A 23168-nucleotide genomic window follows, 5' to 3' on the forward strand; every position below is an offset into this window, starting at 1 on the left:
GGCGGCGGGGGGGGAGGGCGGCTCTTAAAGGGCCCGGCCCTCCCGGAGGGCCCCTGGCGAGGCGCGGCGCTGTCGCAGGGCCGCCCCGGCCTCCCCCTCCCGCCCTCGGGCGGCGCCGCCCGCGCCTTGCAGCGCTGCGGCCGGGGGCACAGCCCCGATTCCGAGAAGTTGCTCTAAGTCGGCGGCCAATCAGAAGTAAGCGCTCGCCCCGCGCACCAATCGGCGGGCGCGGGGGGCGGGGCCGCGGGAACTCGGCTGACCCCGATGACTTGGCAGCGCCGCGCGATGACTGGACAACTTCTTTAAAGGGGCCGCGCCCTCCCGCGCCAGCCGCGGGGACGTGGGGAGCGGAGGGCAGGGGCGGCCCGGCCTGGCCCGGCCCGGCGAGGGGGGCCCACCACAGCCCCGCGGGCAGCCGCGGAGCTCCCGCCCCGGGCCCGGCTCCGGCTGGCTGCTGCGGGCCGAGCACGGGGGGGGGGGGGGCCGGGCGGGGGTCTGCGGCTGCGATGCCCCTTTAAGGACGTTTCCTGCCCTTCGCCCCAGTAACAGCTGATTGCAGCGGGCAGGGGGCGGGGGGCCAATGGGCTGCCTCCACGTCCCGCCCACGTGACTCCCACGCGCTGCCGCCGCCGCGCCATGCGGCGCTGCCCGCCGGGAGCTCCCGCGCCCTTAAAGGGGCCGCGCGGGGTTCGGCCGCAGGAGGGTGCCCAGGCAGCCTCCCCCGCGGGCAGCGCCGCACCCGGCGGCCCCGCGCCTGGCGGGAGAGCCCGGGCGGTGGCTACGGGACACGGCCCGGCTCACAGAGGCCGGGCCCGGGCAGTGCCCGGCCGCCCCGCTCCGCCCCGGCCCCCTCAGCCTGCGGGGGCTGCGCTGGGCCCCGCGGAGAGGCGGGCAGGCGGGCCCCGGGGCGGAGGGGGGCGGCCCGGCCCCGCTCCCCTGCGCCGGCCGCCCGGCACTCACCTGCCGCCGGTGGGGTCCACCTGCCGCCGCGGGGACCCCTTTAAGGCCGGCTGCCTCGTCAGCGCGGCTCGCCCGACTCCAGCTGACAGCCCGGAGCACCTTTGACGTCACGGTGACCTCAGCCAGCCGCGGCGGCGGCGCTGCCGCGTCATGCCCCGCCGCCTGCCCATGTATAGGCACCGCGCCCCGGCCTTGCGCAACCCGCCCCCCCCCCGGCGGCAGCTGGAGGGAGCCCGGCCCCGCGCCCCGAGTGGGGCTCCCGGCCCCTGCTGCGGCCGCTCCGGGGGCCCCGGGGCTCGGCGGGGTGTGTGTCCCGTGTGTGTGTGTCCCCGAGCCCCGCGTCCCCCAGGCACATGGCGGCGCGGCGGCCGCATGTGACCGCCGTCACCTGACCAACATGGCCGGGGCCCGCGCCGCCCCCGCCGCCGCCCGCCGCGGCTGAGCCCGCCGCCGCCGCCGCCGCCAGGTAACGCGGGGCCGCGGGCCGGGCGCTGCGGGGGCCCCGGGGCGGTGAGGGGCCCCCCCCGGGACGGGTGAGGGCTCCCGGGACGAGTCCTCGGGCCCGTGGGGCCCAGCCCGGGCTCTGCCCCCCCACCCCCCCCCCGGTAGCATGAGTCCTGTGGGGGCCCGGGGCTAGGGCACGGCGCTGGCGGCAGCCTCTCCGGCCGTGGCCCCTGGCTTGGGGCTGGGGACGTGCTCCTTGCTGATGGGCAACCTCTCGGGTCACCCCCCGGGGCTGCGGAGATGCCATTGTGTGTCCCCTCCCTGGCCCTGGCACTGCAGAGGTCCCATCGGGCCCCCCTTCCCCAGCACGGGGGCTGCGGGGTGCCATCGTCTCCCCCCACCCACCGGCCCTGGGGCTGCAGGGGTCCCATCGTGTCCCCTTCCCCAGCCCTGTGGCTCTGCAGGTCCCACCATGCCCCCCCCACCGGTCCCATCGTGTCCCCCTCCATGGCCGTGGGGCTGCAGAGGTCCCACCGGCTCCCCCTCCTTGGCTGCGGAGGTCCCATCTTGTCCCTCCCCCAGGCAGGGCTGGTCCCTTCTCAACCCCCCCGCTCCTCCCAGATATAGCATCTTTTGAGCAAGCTCCTAAAACCAGCATTTTTTTCCCCGGGTGGCAACGGGGAAGTGAGACTTGCTGCGTGGTGTCTGCTTGGCGGGGGAGCTGGGGCTCCCACGGGGAGGGCAGGGACGGTGCCACGCTCATCCGCTCACTCGCAGCCTCTCTGGGCCATCTTTCTTCCAGCAGAAGCCGATATGGACGGCTTCCTCCAGAACGTGGAGAAGGACCTGAACATCGACTGCCGGCAGCTGGCCGCCGCTGCCGAGGGGACCCACGTTACCGCCTTCGTCCCGGTGAAATGGCTGGCGAGCCTCAAAGAGCGCCGGGTGCTGCCCGGCCTGTGCCCGCGGCCGGAGGGCCTGAGTGACGTGGAGGTAAGGACGTTCCTGCAGCACTCCGTGCAGAAGCTGCCCACGGGCTGGACCCGGGTGGAGATCCACGGGCTGCGGAAGGACCGGCTGACGTACCCCCTGCGGGTGCAGCCCCCCGCCTCCGACCAGCGTAACGGCAGCCTGGAGACCCTGCACGGCTTCATGCAGAGCGTCGCCTCCCAGAATTACCGAAACCTGTGGTGCCGGGCTCACTGCCTCCATGTGCGGCAGTACTGGCACGCTGATGCGCCGCCCACCGTGCCGGCCCTGGATGCGCTGCGGGCCGCCCTGCAGAAGGCTTACGGCTGCCCTGTCCTTCAGGTGGGCAAGAGCGTACCCGGTGCTTCTCCCGCCAAGGATAGCGTGGCGGCCACCAAGGGGGTGCCCTCCTGCCCCAATGTGCTGCAGGCAGAAGCTCTGCTGGAGTCGGCCAACATGCTGTACGTCGTTTACCCTTACGTGCAGTACTGTTTGCATGACATCGTGACTTTCAGCCCGGCCAAGCTCACCAACAGCCACGCCAAAATCCTCTTCCTCCTCTTCCACGTGCTGCAGGCCATGAAGGCTTGTCACCAGGCAGGTCTGGCTTGCGGTGCTTTTTCCCTTCGGGATGTGGCTGTGGACGAGAAGCTGTGCAGCCAGCTCCGTGTGAACTTCAGAGAGTACGAGGGACCAAAGAAGGAGGAAGTGAATCTGGAGGCTGGTCTGGAACGAACGAGCGAGCAAAGCAGTGCTGGCGTGCAGGGGCAGGAGGCGAGGTGCGCCGCCTGCCAGAAGGACCTCCGAGACCTGGTGTTACAGTGGGTGCATGGGCAGGTCAGCAACTTTGACTACCTTATGCGTCTAAACAGTTTGGCTGGGAGGAGAATGGGAGACCCCAATTATCACCCGGTTCTTCCATGGGTGGTGGACTTCACTACCAAAAACGGCAAGTTCAGGGACCTAAGGAAATCCAAGTTCCGACTCAACAAGGGAGACAAGCAGCTGGACTTCACCTACGAGATGACCAAGCAGGCGTTTGTTGCTGGTGGGTCAAGTGGGGAGCAGCTTCACGTGCCCCACCATATCTCCGATGTCCTTTCGGATATCACCTACTATGTGTACACGGCTCGGAGGACACCCAAGGCAGTGCTGTGCTGCCACGTGAGGTCGCAGTGGGAGCCCAATGAGTATCCAGCCAGCATGGAGCGCATGCAGAGCTGGACCCCGGATGAGTGCATCCCAGAGTTTTATACGGACCCCTCCATCTTCCGATCCATCCATCCGGACATGCCTGACCTGGATGTGCCGTCTTGGTGTAGCTCCTACGAGGAGTTCATCGAAGTCCACCGCATGCTGCTTGAGAGCCGGGAAGTTTCTCAGGACCTCCACCACTGGATTGATCTGACTTTTGGGTACAAGCTGCTAGGGAAGGATGCTGTCAAGGAGAAGAACGTCTGCCTCCATCTAGTAGACAACCACACGCATCTGACGACTTACGGGGTCGTGCAGCTCTTCGACCAGCCGCATCCCAGGCGCATGGTGGGACCTGCCTACACACCTGCTGAAGCTCCAGCCATCGCCCGGCCTCTTCTCCAGAACATCAGGGAGACTGTGTTTTTGGAGGATATCCAAGGCCAGGTGACGGATGCGGTGAATGGACTGGTCCTGGAGGCTACTCCTAGTGAAACCACTTGGTCTGGGGAGAAACCCCTCGCTGGTGAGGATGATTTAGAGCAAGGCATGGAAGCCCTGGATTCGATTTCTGCTACTACTAGAGCTGCTGATCAGCCCTGTGCCACTGTGCTTTCAGCACAGCCCTCCACCCTTCCTGCTTATGGCACCGAAGGGAAAACCTCAGGTGTCCGACCTCTCCGTCGGAGCAAGGCAGGTGCTGTGGATCAGGTTGACATGAAGATCACGCTTCCTGAAGGCTTCAATCCGCTCCAGGCCCTGGAAGAACTGGAGAAATTGGACAATTTCTTGGTTAAAGGCTTAAGTAGTGAGATGCAGCTAATGGAGCAGCCATGGGAAGAGCCACCCCTGGGTCTCTCGGACCTCTTCCAGAGGGACATGCAAGCTTTGGGCATTCTGGTAGCTGAGATTATATTTGCACCAAGGATTCGTGCTTCAAAGCCTGATGCATCCCTGTTGGAGCGGTTCCTGATGGTGCGCAATCTGTGCCGCTACCATCCCAAGGAGATCCCGGCCCCGCTGCAGCACGTGCTGCACGTCCTGCTGCAGCTGAGCGTGCCGGTGGAGAAGCTTCTGAAGACCAGGCCGGGCAAGGGCGCGGTGCAGTTGTTTGAATACAACCCCATCTCCCAGGGCCTCCCCCCACCCTGTCCCACGCAGCTCCTCAGTCCCTTCAGCTCTATTGTCCCCTTCCCCACATACTTCCCAGCCCTGCACAAATTCATTTTCACCTATCAGGCAAAGAAGATAGAGGATGAAGGTGAGGGCCGGGAACTTGTTTTCCAGCTGTGGCAGCAGCTGGAGGGGATCCTTTCTGAAATCACTCCTGAAGGCTTGGAGATTCTTCTGCCCTTCATATTATCTCTGATGTCTGAGGAGAATACGGCTGTCTACGCAGCGTGGTATCTCTTTGAACCTATAGCTAAATCCCTAGGTCCGAAGAATGCCAATAAATACTTGCTCAAGCCATTGATCGGAGCGTATGAGACTCCCTGCTACCGCCACGGCAGGTTCTACCTCTACACAGACTGCTTTGTCGCCCAGTTGATAGTGCGCTTGGGGCTGCAGTCCTTCCTCCTGAACCTGCTGCCGCACATCCTGCAGATTCTTGTTGGCATCGAGAGCTCGCGGGAGGAGAGCAAGTCCCTCCTCGGCACGGCTGAAGATGATGAAAGTGGAGGGGAAAGCCCAGTGTCATGCGTGTTTGGGGAGGAGATCAAAATGGATGTGGAGCACAGCTCCGCTGCACTCGACCTCCTTGACTACACCTCTGGTGTCAGCTTCCACGACCAAGCCTACCTGCCCGAGAGTGAGGACTTCCAGAGCGGCCTCTATGTCGGGGAGTCCCTGCAGCCTCAGGAGCAGGAATCTCTCAGCCTTGGGCGGCTGAGCGACAAGAGCAGTGCCAGCGAGGTGTCCCTGGGAGAGGACAGACCTGCAGACGGGGATTCCCAGAAGGACAAGAGCAGCTTGAAGTCGATGGACAGCAGCCAGGACCTGAAACAGAGCGAGGACTCGGAGGAGGAGGAAGAGGAGCATGATGAAGAGGAGCACGATGACGCTGCAGTTGATGCAGAGCTGACAGTGGCTGTGGATGCTGGTGCCTCTGTGGATGTCACCCTGGCTGATGACAGCAGCGAGCCAGAGGATGGAGAGGGAGAGGAGCTGCCAGATCACTCCGATGACAAAGAGCAGACGATACTCCTGGGTAAGACCCTGCTAGTGTTGAGCCTTTCTGCCGAGCGTGGCAAACACCCAGTAGAGCAGTGAGCGGGAGAAGGGGAGAGCCTGGGAAGAAGTGGGTCCAGATTTGGGGGTGTCTATGGTCCCAGCTTGGGGACAGCGATGAAACCAGTGTAAAAGGCCAGGTCTCCACTGAAGCGTGTGGATCTGAGAGCCAGGGAGCTGCCTGCAGCAGGCAGGGTCTGGGCAGCAGGCGGGTGATAGCTAATCTGCGCTGTGCTGGGCTCTGTCCTTGCGACTGTTTTTGTTTTGCAGACACAGCCTGTAAGATGGTGAGGTGGCTCTCAGCCAAGCTGGGCCCTACCGTCACGTCCCGCTTCATCGCCAGGAACCTGCTCCGTCTGCTCACGTCCTGCTACGTTGGTAATGTCTGCTCCTCGGACCCCAGGGTCCTGGGGTGGGCTGTGCCCCAAAACAGTCTGCTGGGTGCCTTGTGGCTTGGGTGTAGCCTGCTGCTTCAGCTCATGATGTTGTCTCTGGGCAGGCCCCACCAGGCAGCAGTTTGTACCAAGCAACGATGAGAACAGTCCCCTGAGTACAGGAAATATCTACCAAAAACGGCCAGTGCTGGGAGATCAGGTGTCCAAGCCAGTGCTGGCCTGTCTCGTGCACGTGGCGTACCTGTACGGAGAGCCTGTCCTCACCTACCAGTACCTGCCCTACATCAGCTACCTGGTTAGTATTGCCTTTTCTCCTCTTCTTGTGCGTGTTGGGGCGAGAGCTGCGTCCAGGCACAAAAGGAGGATACGCAGAAAATAGTCCAGCCTCACCGGGAGCCTCCTGCATAGAAATCTGTGCTTGGCTGAGCTCCGTCTGGGCCAGCGTGGGCTGAGCAGCTCTTGCTGTGTTGGCCGAGAAGGGCTGTGCTGATGCAGCCAGAAGAGGCACTTTCACCCCCAGCCATAAGCTCCCATCTGCTTCCAGTGAAGCGCGCAGCTGCGTACGTGGGCTCTGCTCTTTAGCAAGCCTCAGCCGCTGCGGATCTGCATCGGGCTGCCGCAGCCCCTCCTTCCCCGTTCCAGCCGGGGGCTTTCCCTGTCCAGACCCTTTGCTGGCACTCGCGAAGCCGGAGAAAAAGGTTTTCTTTTGCTTTGCTGGGTGAGCGTGCCGAAACAGAGCTGGCACAAGGGTGGGATTGTGATAATAGGCAGGCGGAGCCGCTTGGGTTGCTGTGGGATTGCCGGAGTGTTTTTAGAGGTCTGTATGGGTAGATAGGGGATGAGCTGGGGAGAGGCTAAAGGAGGTTTTTCAACTGTATGAAAAATACTGGCAAGACTTACAAACTTTTCAGCTTGCAATTCATAGCTGAATAGCAAGAAGAAAATGTGTGTAATGCAGCTGGTTGAAAAACAAACCAATTTTTCATTAAAAAAAATGTTTTAAACAGGCTTATTTTTCATATTGCTCCCTTTTTAGTGGTTATAAACACTTTGGTTATGGATTCTTGTTTAAATGGAAAACTTCAATAGCTTTTTGATAATTTAAACATAGAGGAAAAGAGGCCACAGCTGTTCATTTAAAGAAAACAAAAAGACATTGTCAGTTTTTCCAGTGTTGAAGGGGAGATTTTTCAGGGGAAAAAATCCCATTTTTCAGCAAAATCATTCTCCACCCAGTTGCAATCATTGGTCCAGCTGTTGTGCTTTGCTTTACTAATTGCCTGGGGGCGCTGGGGGGATTAATACCCCTGTGAACAGCATTTGGCAACCTGATATTAAAACGATGAAGCTTGCGGGTCACAAATAGGATAAAGTCAATCCTTCTTGCAGGATTTGGCAGAGTGGATATTTTGTGAGAGGAAGAGCCTCTGTGATGAGCTGGAAGATGGCAGGTGTACAAGAAATATAGTGGAAACTGGGAATTGTTTGTGGTTTTTGCTATTGGCTCTCTCTTCTTGGGTGTTTGATTTGTCTAGGAGTTAGGAAATAGGACAATCTGGAAAGAAATCTTTTAGTGTTGCTGCTGATGTTAACTCCTTGGCATTGCTGTAACCAGCATCGGTACATTGTCAGCAAAAAAGGATGCGCTCTTCTGCTTAATGAAGTTATTAACAGCTGGAGTTCTCAAAGTCAGCAGCAGGTTTGCCCATAATTTGTGCTTGGATATTTCCTGCAAGGACTGCTCCTCTGCAGTCTGTGCATCCAGGCTCAACGTAGCATGGGATGAAGACACTGATTCTCGCTTTAAGTTGCGTGTATGCAATAGGTTTGCCCTCTTCCTGTGCTGGCAAACTCAGGACACCTCTGCGGTGTCCTGGCTGGTGACGGTCTGGGCCAGTCCAGGGTTGTCTCTCTCCCCTCTGAGTTTCCCAGCTGCGGGAGCATCCTGCAGGGAGATGCCCTCCAGAGGACGTGTGCGATGTCGGGATGTTGTGCCCCATTCTCTCCAGGCTCATCTCTTGTGCTGACAGCTGTCCGTCAGTTTTCAGGCTCATCCCTTGAGTGCAAGACACGAGTTGCTGTTGAGACTCAGTGCTCAGGTTCCTCTCCCAGGAGCTGTGACCAGCACTACCGTGCTGGGTTTTGAGGCTGAGCTCGGGTGATCCTGGGATCACCCTTGATGTGTCCTGCTGGGGAGATGGTGGCCCTGGCACTGAAGGACTCCGTTTGCAGGTTGCGCCCAGCAGTGTGGCCGGTGGTGGCCGGCTGAACAGTCGGAAGGAGGCAGGGCTCCTGGCTGCTGTGACGCTGACTCAGAAGATCGTGGTGTGTCTCTCGGACACCACACTCATGGACATTCTCCCCAAGATCAGCCAGGAGGTGCTGCTCCCGGTGCTGGGCTTCCTCAGTTCGCCGGCCGTTGGGTAAGCACTGCAGTCTGCCGTGCCTTCAGCCAGGATCGGCACAAATCAAAATCGGGGATTTGGAAACGGTTCTTTGAGGGCCTTAACGCTCATGGGGTTGTGGGGCTGCTCCTGCCCTGATGTGCGCCTCCTTGCACTGGTACAGAGCATGCGTGTAGAGCTTGTGCTGCTCAAGACCTTCTGATAACACAGACAAGGCAGGAAGCATGAAGCAGAGGAGGGGAAAAGGGATATGTGGAGGGCAAGCTGGTAATGGATGTCCTCTTCAGTTTCCCCAGTGGTGCCCAGGCCCGTATTGTCCTGTGCGTTAAGACAATCAGCCTCATTGCCTTGATTTGCCTGCGGATTGGGCAGGAGATGGTGCAGCAGCATTTGAGTGACACAGTGAGAAACTTCTTTGGGGCATTCTCACTGCTGCAGGAGCTGCAAGACCAGGTCAGTGATGAGGGAGAGGTCCTCCTGCCATCCCCCAGTACCCAGTCGCAGGAATGTGGTGGGCATACCTGCATACACCAGCACTGGTGTCAGCAGCATCCATCCCAGGCTGTGTTTGTGTAATTAATTATGTGGTGAGAGCATCTGATCTTGGGTATCTTCCTGTTTTCTCTTGTTCTAGGGGTTGACGGCAGAGTCACTGAGCAGCTGTGAGGTGCCGGTGATGGAGGTGCCCCTCTCGGATGGGAAGCTGCTGGCCATGGATCCGGCTGTGCTGATGGAGTTACAGAAGGTGTTTAACCCTGAGATGGCCTACATCACCTACATCCCGTTCTCTTGCTTGCTAGGTACGGCTTGGCCACCATCTCCTGGCATTTGTGAGAGCGCTCCATGCTCTGCGCAGGCATGCTGGACCTGAACGCAGGAGAAGTCAGAGGGTGTGAGGCTGCTGGGAGAAACCGACAGCTTCTACACTGTGGTTTGGTCTGCTTGCTGGGTCGGGAGCCCACTGGGCTTCAGGCTGCTTTGGCTGGGAGCAGTGTGTGAGTGGCTTGTGGGGCACGTTGTGTTCTCAGCCCTGTGCTGACCCTTGTTCTGTCGGTGGTGGCGGGGGAATGACGATGGGGAAATTCCTTCCCTTGAAGCCACATTCTCTCTCTTCAGGTGATGTTATCCGGACGGTTGTGCCCAACCACGCGCTGGTTGAGAAGCTGGCCAGCCTCTACCTGGAGAACGTGAACCCCAAGAGCCTGCAGGTGGTTAGCCTGGAACAAACACGGAGTGCAGCGGGCTCAGACCAAGATACGCGAGGGACTGAGCCCTTCTCTAGCCACCACGAGGACAGTCACTCTGGTACTTTTGGGAGCGTGCTGGTAGGCAACCGCATCCAGGTCCCTGTGGACACGCAGCGTGAGGGTCTTGGCTTACTTCGCCTCGGTGCTGGCACTGATGGCTTTATTCCCAGCTCATCCAGCGAGGAGAATGCCCTGAAGCATGACCTTCCTCGCAGCACCCACATGCTGTGTGGGAACTGGCTGGCCTACTGGCAGTATGAGATTGGGGTGAGCCAACATGACCCCCGCTTCCACTTCCACCAGATCAAGCTGCAGAGTTTCTCAGGGCATTCAGGGGCCATCAAGTGCGTGGCACCGCTCAGCAGCGAGGACTTCTTTCTTAGTGGCAGCAAGGACAAAACTGTCCGCCTTTGGCCCTTGTACAACTACGGGGATGGCACCAGTGAGGTGCCACCGCGCTTCACGTACGCAGAGCACAAGAAGTCAGTTTTCTACGTGAGCCAGCTGGAGGCATCGCAGCACGTGGTGAGCTGTGATGGGACCGTACACATCTGGGACCAGTTCACAGGTAAGAAGGGAAAGGGTGAGGGCTGGCTGGAGTGAACAGAGGGGCCATACTGAGTTTTGATGGCTCCGGTTAAAAAACAGTGCAGAACTGGAGATTTCCTGTGTACCTGCTCCGTACATCTACTGCTGTAACTTCTCCATCATGTTTTCACAGGCAAACTTCTCCGGACTTTTGATGAATTAGACAGCAAAGTCCCCATCACAGCTGTGACCACCATGCCACCTCCCTATCACAGCATCTCTGTGGCCAGCGCAGACTCTGTGCTGCGATTCATCGATCACAGGAAGCCAGGACTACAGGTAGGGAGTCTGGCGCTCTGCGAGTCACCCTCTTCCGTGTACTTAATGATGGGATCATGGCTGGCCCAAAGCCAGCTGTGATGACTCTGCAAAAGCCAGATGGACCCCAGGGTCTCTTGTCCCCTAAATGCAGGATCCCCTGATCTTCGTCCCCCAGTAGCTGGACTCTCTCTCTTGCAGCACGAGTTTCGCCTGGCCAGTGGGGTGAGCGCTGGGCTCATCCGCTGCTTGGCTGTCAGTCCTAACGGGCGCAGCGTTATGGCTGGCTTCTCCTCTGGTTTCATTGTGCTGCTGGACACCAGGACAGGACTCATCATGCGAGGGTGGCCTGCCCATGAGGGAGACATCCTGCAGATTAAGGTGAGAGGTTCAGCTGGGATCGGGGTGGGGGGCTGCTTTGTGGGCCTCATCGATCCTCTGAGGTTGCGTGGAGCATCCTTCTGGCACGTGCTGCTTGGCAAGGCTTGTCTGCTCCATCCTCTGGGCGTTCCTCCATCCCTTGCTGTGTCCCTAAGAGGCTGCTCAAGCTCTCCTGCCCCATAGTTAGTGCTGTGGGCGGCTGTTCTTGGTCCAAGCTGTGCTGAACGGAGATCAGCCCTCCCAGGTGTCAGTCCCTGCCGAGCAGGTCTGCAGCAGGGGCAGGGAGGAGCCACGTCTCCCGTGAAGAAGCAAATGTGTTGCTTTCTCCACAGGTCTCTCAGCCCCCCTGGGAGAGTGTTGCTCTAATGAATAACTCTTGTCTATATTTACCCACTCTCAGGGAGCAGCGCTGGGGCTCCAGTGTCCTCGACCCAAATGCAGGTTAAACAAAGTTCAGCGGTGTGAGTTGTTTACCCTCTCACTAGCTCTGCTAATAAGCAGCTCCGGGCTTCTTCTACCCTCAGCAGTATTTTCTACTGTGAGAGAGCCTCCCAATTCCTTCTCCTGAGAAGGAAGATAATTTGGCAGGTGGTTTAATGGAGAGGGAGACCGCATAATAATCTCTTTACCCGCTGCGGTAGTAACAGATGATAAATTAGTTGTGTTGGGTATCAGGATGTTGTTGCGAAGAGGCACAGCCCATCTCTTGGAGGATAGCGCTAGAGGAAGTTGCCAGCTACCAGAGAGTCTTGTAGCTTGCAGCGTCCACCTGGATGCCTTGTTAATACTGCTCAGTACCATCAGTTGCTTGGAAATGGCTGGGACTGTCCCAAGGGATTGCACTGCAACTGTTGGATTATTGGCAGCTACCTGCTAATCTCATTTGCAGGATGAGATTAGGAGTTTTTACTGCAGCAGTGTTGGTTCACTAGCCTTTCCTCTCCTGCAGGCTGCAGAGGGCAATGTGCTAATCAGCTCCTCTTCGGATCATTCCCTGACTGTCTGGAAGGAACTGGAGCAGAAACCTTTGCACCACTACAAATCTGCATCTGAACCCATCCATGCGTTTGACCTCTATGGCAACGAAGTGGTCACTGGCACTGTGGCCAACAAGATTGGTGTCTACTCCATGCTGGAGTCCTCAGCCCTGCCCATCAGCACGACCAAGCTGAGCTCGGAGAATTTTCGGGGTACACTGACCAGCCTGGCGGTGCTGCCCACGAAATGCCATCTCCTGCTGGGCTCAGACAACAGTGTCATACGCCTCCTGGCATAGTGACCCCCGGCCCAGGAGCTGGTGGCTGTCCCACAGCGCTGGTGGTAGAGCTGAAAGCCAGCAGTGTCTCTTATGGAGGAGGCAGAGTTAGATGTTTCTGAACAGAGGATGCAGGAGGGAGGTGTACTTGCTAGTCAGCACTTGGTAAAGCATCTCTAACCTCTTTCTGTATCTTTAAAAAGAAAAAAGCCATAACTGAGAAACCTCCACTGCTGCTGGGAGAAATACTGGGTGTTGTAGGTCACTGTCACCCCTGCAGAGAGGCCTGGAGCTTTCCGTACCATGTGTGCCTGATCCCCAGGGGACTGTGAGCTGCCCTCCAGAGTAATATGGACCACAGGTATCCTCCCTCCTTCAGTTAAGGGGTAAGAGGTGCCTCTTGACAAGAACATGACAGTATAGCTACTGCCATCTGCACTTACCTTTCACTTCCACTCCTGAACCAGTGAACAGTCTTACTAGGATAGCATAAGCTGGGCCTGGGAACTGCCGCCTTCGGAACTGCGTGGTGCCAGGCGTCTCCTCCTCTTGTGGTCTGTGTTCAAAGCCCAGAGGATGTACTCTATTAACTTTAGGTTCTGCTGGCTGAGTTAGAGCCTGTATGGGAGGAGGAGAGGTTAACTAGAGCACTTCTGCTGCCTTACTGGCTCCAGGGCAAAGACTGGAATGGAAGTCAGCCAAGGCACAAACCCCATCTGCTCCGCCAGTTCATTTAGGAATGGGCTGCTGCAGATGGACAGTTTGGGATGGGAACGTGACCCTCTAGGGAGGCCAGAACTAGATGCTTCCATAAGGATTTTGGCTTCTGGAGCAGTAGGGTAGGGATGGGCAGTTGTTGGTTCCTGCCCCAGCAGCACTGCATCCCGTGATTATCTAAGGGGTGAGGAATGCCCTGTGTGCCACGCACTGGCAGTGTTTCTCAAGAAATCCTCCTAATCCTCTCCTCTGTGCTGGTCAGACTCCTGGGGAAGAGAGGACAGCAAAAAGGTGCTCAGTTTTGTCTCCTCCTGCCCTTGTAGGGTGAGAGCCAGGAGGCATCATCCAGCATGGTCTCCTTCTGACCTTCCCTTTGGGACAGCACCGTCTGTTCCCACCCCAGAGGCGAGGAGAGTGCTCTCTGACCCAGCAGTAGGAGCAGTTGCCTCACTTCTATTGCAGCCCTTTTCCCATCCGTCCTTCAGCCTAGTCAGAGCCAGTACCAGGGGAGCGGGAAGCTCTTATCTTGGGCAGAGGAGGAGCCTGCTGTGGGTTGTCCTGGGAGAGGAAAGGGCTTTCATCCTGCTGCTGGTTCATCTGAGCCACCTGCAGCTGGGAAGGCTGCCCTCCGCTTCCAGGGAGGGTGGGGAGGTGAGCAGTTGGCCCTTGCTGTCCTTCCCTACCCAAGGGGAGCTCTCAGTCCCATGTTGCCTATTAACCATTTGCAATAGATGTAAATACTTACTTCTAATAAACTCTTTGAAAGAGATGCAGAGACGGGTGTGTGGGGAAGCTCTGTGCTGGAGGGGCCCAGGTGCGGTGCGGTACAGGGCTGGGTGATCTGGCTGCAGCTCTCCTGCTCTGGCAGCCAAAGCTAAAGCTCTGCCTTCAGGCACCTCTTGTGTTCCTGGGTGAGCTGGAGGAGGGATGCTGTGAAGATGCCCTGGATGTAAGGTGGGACTCTGCTGCACAGGGACTTGGATCTGCTTTCCAAGAGGAAATATCTCCCCATGTTGCAGCGGCATGTCCCAAAGTAGTTTCTGGTTGCAGAGCGCAGACCTGTCTCCTTTCCGCTCCTTCCCAGTGTCTGGGGTGAGTTCAGGAACCAAGGGCTGCTGCAAGGAATGGATTCCTGCAAACACTGCGATCCCGGTAGCGTTCCCCACTGCTCCTTAGTGACTCCTCTCTCACTGAGGACATGGACAGAGCCGGGAAGGATCACCATCGCTTCTGCATATGGCACAAAACCGCACAGGACAGGACGGCTGGAGTCCTGCCCGTCCCCAAGGCTTCCTCTCTGTCACAGCGGTGCGTGCGTGCTGTGGAGCCCGGCACCGGGGCCAAGTCCCCTGGCAAGGCTCCGGTGCGTGCTGTGCCCCGAGGGAGGTACCAGCTGCTCTTGGCTCAGCCCAGCCTGAGCATCACCGCTTCCTGCTCGGCTACACGGCCACGGGGCTTTGGGCACCTGCCATCTGTTAAAACCAGTGCCTTGCCCTTGCTGCAGCAGAAGCAGCTGGGATACAGGGAGTAAACATCTGGGGTTTTCTGCAAAGAAAATTCCAAAAACAGAGCGAGCCCTGTGGTAATAAATACTAAGCCCTACATTTTCTCTAAAGGTTATGAATAAAAGAGCGTGTTCCCAGCACAGGGAGTGTATGGAAAGCAGAGCCACTACTAGGGACAACTGACATTGCGTATTACTTCTGCTGATGGGAGTTTTGGAGCTGGTAAAACTCAGTGTTAACATTATCTTGAGGGTACAGCAGCCTAAAGCGTCTCCCCATCTCCAAACGCACCACAAATTCACTCTTACCCCCCAAACAAATGTTTAACTGGACGTTGTAGGTCAATATTTGCCTGCCAAATTCCCAAATAGGGGGTGGTGCCGAAGGTCGCTGCCGGCGGGTAGGCGGGGTGGGCTGGACAAGAGATTGCGTTTGCCCCATGCAGAGCTATCGGCCGGGCTAAAGCAGGTGCCAGCTCCACCGTGGACATGAACAACCTCAGGTAAGGGGCAAATAAATGAGGATTTGACAGTAAATGGGGGCTCCTCCAATAAACAATAGTGTCTCTCTGGGAAAGGGGGGTGAATTTGGCTGAGGGTTAAAGGATAGGTACCAGCAGGGAGGAAAGGGGTATTCAGGGTTTTATGTGGCTGTAGGATTTGGGGTGAGGGAGGAGGGGGAATGAAATGACCTAAAGTTTTGCTTCTTCCACTTGGCAGCTGGGGTTGCAGCCCAGCAGTTTCAGGTGAAAGCAAGGAGAGCTCAGAGACTGGAAAGCAGCCCGAGGAATTAAGTGTGTCAACAGCTGAGCTTTGGCATGGAGGCTTTATGTTAAGAAGACGATATGTTATTTCTGTTTGAAAAGTGGCTGGGTGAAGCGGTGGCCAGGGAATGGGTGGGGTTTCATCCATGGCCCTGGAAGCCCTGCTCCCACTGTCCCATACAGGAACCGCAGGGCGGGGGTGGGAGAGGCTGGGTTTGCCAGCAAAGAGAGAAGGCGAGTGCTGGGAAGGGGAGGACTCTCTGTTCCAGGACATATTGCTGAGAAACTGCTCCGGTATTGCATTTTCTACCTGCAAAGTCCTTCTCAGACAGCACTTGCTGAGTGCCTACAGCCCCTGTGAGGCAGGTTAGTATCCCTTCTCCTAAGAGCCAGGGGCACAGCTGAGGATGCTGTGCCCATACTTCGGTGGTTTGCACTGGAAAGGAGCAGAGGCTCTTGTCTTCTTCCAGAGGCACAGTGTGTGCAGGACTGATTAGGGAAATACCATCTGCAATCCAGAGAAATGAGGGCGATGGGGTCAGAAATGCAGGATCCAAGCAGGAGAGTGTCATGTAGGAGCCTGGCTGGGGTTACAGCTCTGCTCCGGCGCAGGTCCCTGTTCCTTTCTGATTTCGCCGCCTTGGCGTTGGACCCAGGAGTCCTGTGTTGTTTCTTTGCAGCATTGTTCATCTCCCTATTGCTTTCCGCAAGCTCCTGCGCCAACCTGTTTGGCCAGGTTGATAATTTTCTCCCTGTAGACCTGAATAGGCTCAGCTTGCTGCTGCCAGGCAGCTGGAAATAACTTCTCTCTCGGCTGGTCCTTCTGTTCCAGAAATATGGTGTTCTTCTGGGGTCTGTTGCTGCTCTGCCTGTCTGCTCTGCACAGTCACCTACGGGTAAGTTGCTTCACTCCAGCAATGGTGTGAGCACAGCTCTCTCCCCAGCCAGCAAAGGGCAGGGGGAGCGAGGTGGCTCTCCTGCACCAGACCATGGGGCAAATACCACCTGATGCTTCTACATGAGAAGCCCTGGAAGGCAGATTGGTGGAGGACACTGCTTCTCTGCTATGGGGTCAGCCTATGCCCCAGTGCAGCAAGGTTTCTAATCTTTTTCCCAGCTAAAATAGCTGTGGATATTCTCATTATTCAAGTGGATTTCTGTAGAAAATCTTTGGAAACTTGGCTTCAACTGTATTTAGTGACCATGACCTTCAGGGGTTAACAGGAGGTTGTTTAATAACAGCTTTTTTCCTTCCCATTTTAAATCTGGATCCCCGTCAGATCTGAGATTGCAAAACCGCACTGCTCACTCTCTAGAGGATACATTATTTTGTACTCTTCTGACCTGGTCCCTTTCTAAACAAATCCAGCATTTGCACTCTCTCCCAGCTCCTGCTCACTCCACCTCCCCACGGCGGACCCTGCTGCCTCTGGGTCTGCATCCTAAAGCCCTTCCAGTGCTGTAGCCATGCGAGGACTGCTACAGCCAGGCTGGTGCCAGTCTGACCTGGCCCCACGGGAATGTGTTAGGAGTGGGAGCAAAAACTGACTGTGGGAATTCAGAGGAAATTATCTAGGACCTGACTTTGTTTCTTTGTTGTTTTTTTTTGTTTTCCCCCCCCCCCCTACAGTTTTCTTCAGCATACGTCATTGAGCAAAAGCATCTCTTCTTAGACAAAGATGGGGAGCTGAGGGTAAGCAATGACTGGTTCCACCCAAGAGGACTGAAGTTATGCTGTGGTATTTGCAATGGTTTTCCAGTTTGTCCTGAGATAGGATGAGTCCAGGCAGTGCAATCTAGCAGCGCCAGTGCAATGAGAAAGTCCATCTTTGTGCAGGCTTCCCTCCCCACCTCACTCGCTGCTGCTGCCAGCGCTGTGCTCCTTCATGTTGGAAGCTCCAGCCTAAATAACTGGGCAGTGTATGGAGTAAACATCAGTAGCTGGTGTGTACAGGGCCTGGCAGGTGGATTATTTAATTTCTGATGGATAAGGGAAGGTGAGGAAAACAGCTAGCTATGCAGGTGACAGGGAGAAAGACCCATAGCTGATGGTACCCGTCAAGCCTGGCTCTGACAGTGCAGCGCTCCTGCAGTAGAGGGATGTCATCCGGATGCCAGTGGGAACAGAGAGATCTGAGGAAAAAAGCATGTGTTCAAGACCATGCAAATGTGAGGACAGTAGCAGCAGTGCTATAGGCTAAAGCTTACAAAACTGGAAAATGAGGAATTTGGAGAGAAAAAGGGATGGAATAGAACAGACGAGTCAAGAAGAGACAGATGCCTGGAGGAGGATTTGAGCCAAAATGGATCAAGGCTGTGACAGCAGTAGAGGGTGCTGACCGATGCACGAGGCAGATCAGCAGTCCTAAAATATGTGAGAGGAGGTGGTGAAATCAAGGTTGGGGATGATGGATCTATAAATGGTGAAGGCACAGGACATGTGCTGAGCAGGTGGTTGTTCTTGCCCTCAAAGTGTGCCTGTTGGGCTCGTTTGCCTGGGGCAGGCCCTGAGAGCAAGTGGAGGAGGAACCACTGCAAGACCCTCACCCAGTCCATTTTCCCAGGATACAAGACCTGTTTTCCATACTCATTGAATTGCTTTTAACCTCAAGGTTAAAAGGCAAACTGAAGCAAATACACCACCAGAGTAGAGAAGCTGGAGAGTTTTCTCAACCCATTTAGGTGTGCAGTAAAACCCATGCGGGAAGGTAGCGCCGTGCTCCTGCTTTCCCAGTGCTATCCTTCTCATTTCTCCCCAGGACGTGAAAAGTGCTGGAGTTGTACAGTCTGCTCTGCTGGGAGACATCCCAACCCTGCCGAATGCAGAGCTGGCAGACTTTACCTATGACAACTTCCAGGAGATTGATGGACCCATGTTACCTTTCACCACCACCCCGCCAGACACGAGGAATGACTGGAACCCAGAAAATGAAGCCATAGCTGGGGCTGTGGGCTGTAATGAACAGCAACCATCTGGGGAAATTGCCTCTTCTGAAGAGGAAGGAGAGACTGAAGATAAAAGCTGTGAGATAACTTGGAAGAAGAGCCAGAGGCTAGCAGGTGGCTTGATGAGATTCAGCATCCATCTCCTGAAAGAGGTCCAGCTGGAGTCCAACAGGACCAATGTGATCCTGTCACCCCTCAGCATCGCCCTCGCCTTGTCTCACCTGGCACTGGGTAACTTCTTAGTTACAAAAGCACCGTTTCCTGCCCTTCCCTGTACCCCCTCCTGGAGGAACTAGGAACCAATGTGCAAAATGAAAAGATTAAATATGGCACCTTCCACTTAATCTTACTCCTGCAGCTTTAATTAGGTACGATTACAGCTGAAGCTGCCCTCTGTGGCCCTGCTGAGGCTCCTACTCTCAGGTTTCTCCAGCCTCTTTTGTAAGGCACAGTATGTTTCTAACAGGAGGCAGCTAGAGTAACGTCCCTGTTTTCCACTACACGGGCATGACCTAACAGGAATTTGACTTTGCTTTTTAGGAGCAGCAAATCAGACAGAGAAGCATTTGCTGGAGACGATGCATCTGGAGTCGCTGCCCTGTCTCCACCACATGTTGGGCACCCTTCGCAGAAGGCTCACAGAATCCACCCTCAGCCTTGCGTCGCGTCTGTACCTGCAGAAAGGTGAGAGCTGGCACAGGGGGGTCTGTACTGTCGTAGAATAAAACTCTCAGTGACAGAGAGTGATGGAACCATGCTGCCATACTGGGAGACGTCTCTGTTTCCCTAAGCACTCCTCCTGGGGAGTGTCATGCCACTGGCTGAGCCATTGAGAAAATTTTTTTCAATGTCTGATGACTTCATGTAGAATTCTTCCCCTCTGCCAGGATTTGAGGTGAAAGAGAAGTTCCTGGAGGATTCAGAGAAATTCTACGGAGCAAAGCCCATGACCCTTTCTGGGATCAGTGAGGATGACCTCGTAGCCATAAACAAGTGGGTAAAGGAAGCAACTAATGGGCAAATACCCACCTTCCTACAGCAGCTCCCTGAAAACACAGTGATGCTCTTGCTCAATGCAATCCATTTCCATGGTGAGCTCCACAGGCCTTCCTTTTCAAGAGGAATAGTTAGAAATCTACTAGTTTTCTGCAAGCACTGTAGCTGAATGGCATCTCCTTTCATTACTTCCTGCTAGTCAATCTGCTTGTTCTTTTCTTGTACATCTGCTGTTCTTCTTGCTTAGATTTCTTTACAGTAATGATTCCCAACTGCTTCACATGTGCTAAAAATGTTACTTGACAGCAGAGCCAGAATGCAGCAGGGGGAACCTGCAGTATTTTTGCCTCCTGGTTCAGGATCCCAGACAGTGGCACATCACTGCTCATCTTAACCAGGTCACATGCAACTCACTACACACCAACCACAGAGCTCGGAGGCAGCTTCTGTGGATTTCTTTCTGACTACAGCGCAGTGGCCAGGCACATCTTCCTCTTTTAACTCCCTGAGGCTTCTGCATCGAAACACAGACCAAACACTTCCAGTGTAAACCTGCAAGTGTTTTAGCTTGGTCTCAGAGCACTGTTTCACCATACACAGCACAAATGCAATATTCTTCATTTTTCAAAGCACAAACATCCATTACTTTATCTTCATAGCCTTCGGTAATCTCCCACGCTGAGGCATGAGGATTAATCCTCGTTCTTTTTGTTATTCCATAGTCCCTCTCTGGAAGATAAGAGCTTCCTGCTGTTAGGGCTCTTCCAGCCTTGGTACTGACTTCTCTTCGCTGTATTTCTACTTGCCTGGTCACTATCTGCCTTGTTGGAGAACTCATGATAGGAGGACTGTCAGCTAGGCAGTTTCTGTTTTCCTGCCCAAATTTAACTTTGTTGATTTCTAAACTTTTATTTTGATAGGGTTTTGGAGGAATAAGTTTGATGCTAGCTTCACTGGGCCAGATGTATTCCACCTTGACAATGAGTTTGTGGTCCCGGTTGAGATGATGAAAGCCCAGAAGTACTCCCTGAGCTGGTTTACACTGGAGTCCCAGGACATTCAGGTAGGGCTCTATTAGGAGCACTACAAGTTTTGACTGGAATTTCCTCATGCTATGGTATTTTACTGACTGCAAGTATTCTCTCCAAAAAACAAATGTCTCTTAACAGGCATAGCACACAAAAATTTAATAAGCTTCCTTTGTCCTTGCTTCTAGCAAGACTGTTGAGTCTTCACTCTCAGTATCTAGGAAAAACCACAATGAGATATTCCCACTAAGTGGGAATTAATGGAGTTTTAAAGCCCTGAGTTAAAGATAAATGAGGAAATATGGAAAGGAATTCCCTCAGACAAGGTACTGTTGGAGCCCTTCAGAATACAGCTACTGCCAGAGTGGGTACAATGTTTGTGCATGTGGGCTTCTACTCTGCCATGTGTTCAGTCTTTACCAGTCAGTGGCTAAATACCGAAATCTGATGCTGTTATTCCAACAAACTTTCTTCTCTGAAGAAATCAGATACCTCCTTCCCACCAGGCTGTTTTCATCCGATAGCTAGATTGGCTCTGTAGACCAATTGGAAAAAGACTAAAAGCATCACTTTCTGGACTCTCCTTCCTCTTCCATAAAATATTCTGGTTGGTTTTATTTCCAGGTGGCCAAGTTTCCCTTTAAGGGTAACATGAGTTTTGTGGTCATTGTACCAAACCAGTATACTTGGAATACCTCTCATGTGCTGGAGAACTTCCCTTATGAACAACTGTGCAGCCTTTTGCCCAAAGAGGTACCCACCACAGTGAAGATCCCCAAAATAAAATTGGACTACCAGCTGGAACTCAACAAGGTTCTCAGTCAAATGGGTAAGGCCTCTAACAGGATTTGCACAGGATAAGTGAAGCTGATCAATCTATATGGCATCTGTTCGCTGACACTAAAAACTGCCATCCTTGTTTCTAAAGCTGTGCCTCACAGCTTGCTCCAGATAACATCCAAACTCTTTCATATCTTATTCCTCTCCTCCTCCTTGCTCTTTGCTTTCCTAGCACCAAATGTTTTGCTCCAACAAGATTATACTATAGAGAAGGCAGCATTCACAGTTCCTCATAATCTTTATGAGTTCTTCCTATTCCCCTGTTTTTAGCCAAGACCAACTTCCTCCTGTTGCATCAACCTTTATCTCTTACTTTGTCATTTAACATAGTGTCCAGGACATAGAAATTGCCAACAGAGAGAATGCAGATCACAAAACCCGGACCTGAGAGCTTACTGAAATAAAATACCATGCACTGCATTTCTAGATGAGAATAAATTAAGAGTTCACTTTGTTTTGCAGAACTGCTTAAAAAAATAATCTCTGTAAAAGTGTTTCCAGCCTAGCAAGAAAGAGCCTTCAGACTTGCTGCTGCTTTTAAGGCAGGCTTTAAGTTCTTATGCTACTATTCTTAAAGAGGTGGACAAAGCTTGTGAAAACTGTTCTGGTTTTGGCACCCTCAGCTCTTCACACAGAGAGGGACTGGGGAACCTGACTGGACTGTAGCTTTTGTTTCTGTTGCCTGCCAGTTCTCCAGTCCTCCATGGTGGGCAACACATGTAGCAACAGGTCAGGGAATTGCTTTCTTCGGACAGCTTTGAGAAAAATCAGAGCTGGTGGCACCAGCTGGGAAAGGTTAACTTAGTCTCATTTCTCTGTAGGCCTCCAGGAGCTGTTCACAAGCCCAAATCTCCAGAAGATCACAGATGAGCCTCTCTTCATATCCAGTATACAGCATCAGTCTACCCTGGAGCTTAAAGAAGATGGGGTAGAAGCATCTGGTGCTACCAGCATCGCGATTTCACGCTCGGTCTCTGCCTTCAGCCTTGACCGGCCCTTTGTCTTCATTATCTTTGAAGATGAAACAGGCATCCCACTTTTTATAGGCAATGTCCAGAACCCTAACCCCAATGCTGCTCCCCAGATAAAAGAGCCACGGGACTCACGTGAAGCAACAGATGACAATGAGTACCCCATGCCCAAATAAGAGAGGAGCAGAACCTAAGCATTCTGGGACTGCTACCTGACCCTTTGGACCAGCTAAGAGAGTCTTCCTGTCCTTGGAGACCTCCCTCTGAGGCCACAGGAGGCAATCCCTTGCTGTTTTCCTTTACAGATCCCTAGAGACAAGTCCTGGGATAGCCCATTCTAGCCTTGATGAGCTTCTCCAGGCTGGGGTTCCCCTCTGTTGAACCTGAAAAGCTTGCTCTGCCTGGATTTCCCTTCCAGGGCTCTCAGTCCTAGAAGGCAGACTTCCTTGTCCCCAGACTCTTAGAGTCTTTATTAAGCTCTTATTAGAGTCCCCCGTAGCCTGGAATCATCATTAGCATCTGGCAGCTTGGACAACAGCCAGAGATATTAATATGGCTCTTCCTTCCGCAGTTCCTGTGAACATGTCTCCCTCAAAGTGTTCCTCTGAAAACCGTCTGTACCCACCTTGAAAACGACCTCTAGATCAACTGGACCAGTAACCAGTTGTCTTCTCTAGGATGTGTCACAGCCATTTCCAGGCACAGGCTCTTTTCAAAGATTCCCTTTTCCCACTCCTTGGCTATTGGGATCTGATGGGGGAGGGTCTGCAGTGGGAAACCCCTTTGGATCCTTAAGTCCAGCCCTTTTCCTGGGAAACTCTACGTTCTTGGGTAATGCTAGATTTTGAGACATATTTTATAAAGTGTTTTTTAGTAATTTTTATGTTGGCAGAATAATAAAGAGTAAAGCAGAATATATTTCCTTAAGGTGTTGCATTGAAAGACCCAACAGAGAAAGGAAAAAGGCATGCAACTTGAATAATTGCAAAGACTGGGAGGAAAAAAGTCTGGGCGTGACAGATGGAAAGATAGGAGGGGCTCTTGCAAAGGATCTGCTTTTTGCTACACCTCATCACG

The 23168-nt window shown here is 54.6% G+C and overlaps 2 protein-coding genes across 4 annotated transcripts; both read left to right on the forward strand.

Annotated features, from left to right (window-relative positions):
• Positions 1-1166: 1166 nt before the first annotated feature.
• On the forward strand, positions 1167-13815 carry WDR81 (WD repeat domain 81). Of its 2 annotated transcripts, none has more exons than XM_072882630.1 (11): positions 1167-1426; positions 2207-5776; positions 6067-6174; positions 6296-6486; positions 8424-8614; positions 8884-9049; positions 9231-9396; positions 9713-10411; positions 10565-10710; positions 10891-11070; positions 12020-13815. In XM_072882630.1, exons 2-11 carry the CDS (start codon positions 2218-2220, stop codon positions 12344-12346), a joined length of 5733 nt encoding a protein of 1910 aa, XP_072738731.1. In that variant the 5' UTR covers positions 1167-1426; positions 2207-2217; the 3' UTR covers positions 12347-13815. The 2 variants fall into 2 exon arrangements, with proteins under 2 accessions (XP_072738731.1, XP_072738732.1); XM_072882631.1 differs by having other exon boundaries at positions 2210-5776.
• Positions 13816-13929: 114 nt separating this feature from the next.
• Positions 13930-23092, forward strand: SERPINF2 (serpin family F member 2). 2 transcript variants are annotated; one of them, XM_072882633.1, is made up of 9 exons: positions 13930-15049; positions 16143-16206; positions 16941-17003; positions 18070-18487; positions 18797-18940; positions 19144-19347; positions 20173-20315; positions 20905-21109; positions 21942-23092. In XM_072882633.1, the coding sequence occupies exons 1-9, from the start codon at positions 15036-15038 to the stop codon at positions 22265-22267; spliced, it is 1581 nt and encodes a 526-aa protein (XP_072738734.1). In that variant the 5' UTR covers positions 13930-15035; the 3' UTR covers positions 22268-23092. The 2 variants fall into 2 exon arrangements, with proteins under 2 accessions (XP_072738734.1, XP_072738735.1); XM_072882634.1 differs by lacking the exon at positions 13930-15049 and adding an exon at positions 15235-15676.
• Positions 23093-23168: the final 76 nt, after the last annotated feature.

Source organism: Ciconia boyciana, chromosome 17, assembly GCF_034638445.1.
Source record: "Ciconia boyciana chromosome 17, ASM3463844v1, whole genome shotgun sequence".
Lineage (NCBI taxonomy): Eukaryota > Metazoa > Chordata > Aves > Ciconiiformes > Ciconiidae > Ciconia > Ciconia boyciana.

What these genes read in the sequence shown, in the direction of transcription:
- WDR81 (XM_072882630.1), top strand. Translation starts at nt 2,218, where the DNA reads ATGGACGGCTTCCTCCAGAACGTGGAGAAGGACCTGAACATCGACTGC. An exon ending in TGCCCTACATCAGCTACCTG is followed by an intron (nt 6,487 to 8,423) that starts GTTAGTATTGCC and finishes CTCCGTTTGCAG; the next exon opens with GTTGCGCCCAGCAGTGTGGC. An exon ending in GAGACATCCTGCAGATTAAG is followed by an intron (nt 11,071 to 12,019) that starts GTGAGAGGTTCA and finishes CCTCTCCTGCAG; the next exon opens with GCTGCAGAGGGCAATGTGCT.
- SERPINF2 (XM_072882633.1), top strand. An exon ending in CAATGCAATCCATTTCCATG is followed by an intron (nt 19,348 to 20,172) that starts GTGAGCTCCACA and finishes TTATTTTGATAG; the next exon opens with GGTTTTGGAGGAATAAGTTT. An exon ending in CAAGGTTCTCAGTCAAATGG is followed by an intron (nt 21,110 to 21,941) that starts GTAAGGCCTCTA and finishes ATTTCTCTGTAG; the next exon opens with GCCTCCAGGAGCTGTTCACA.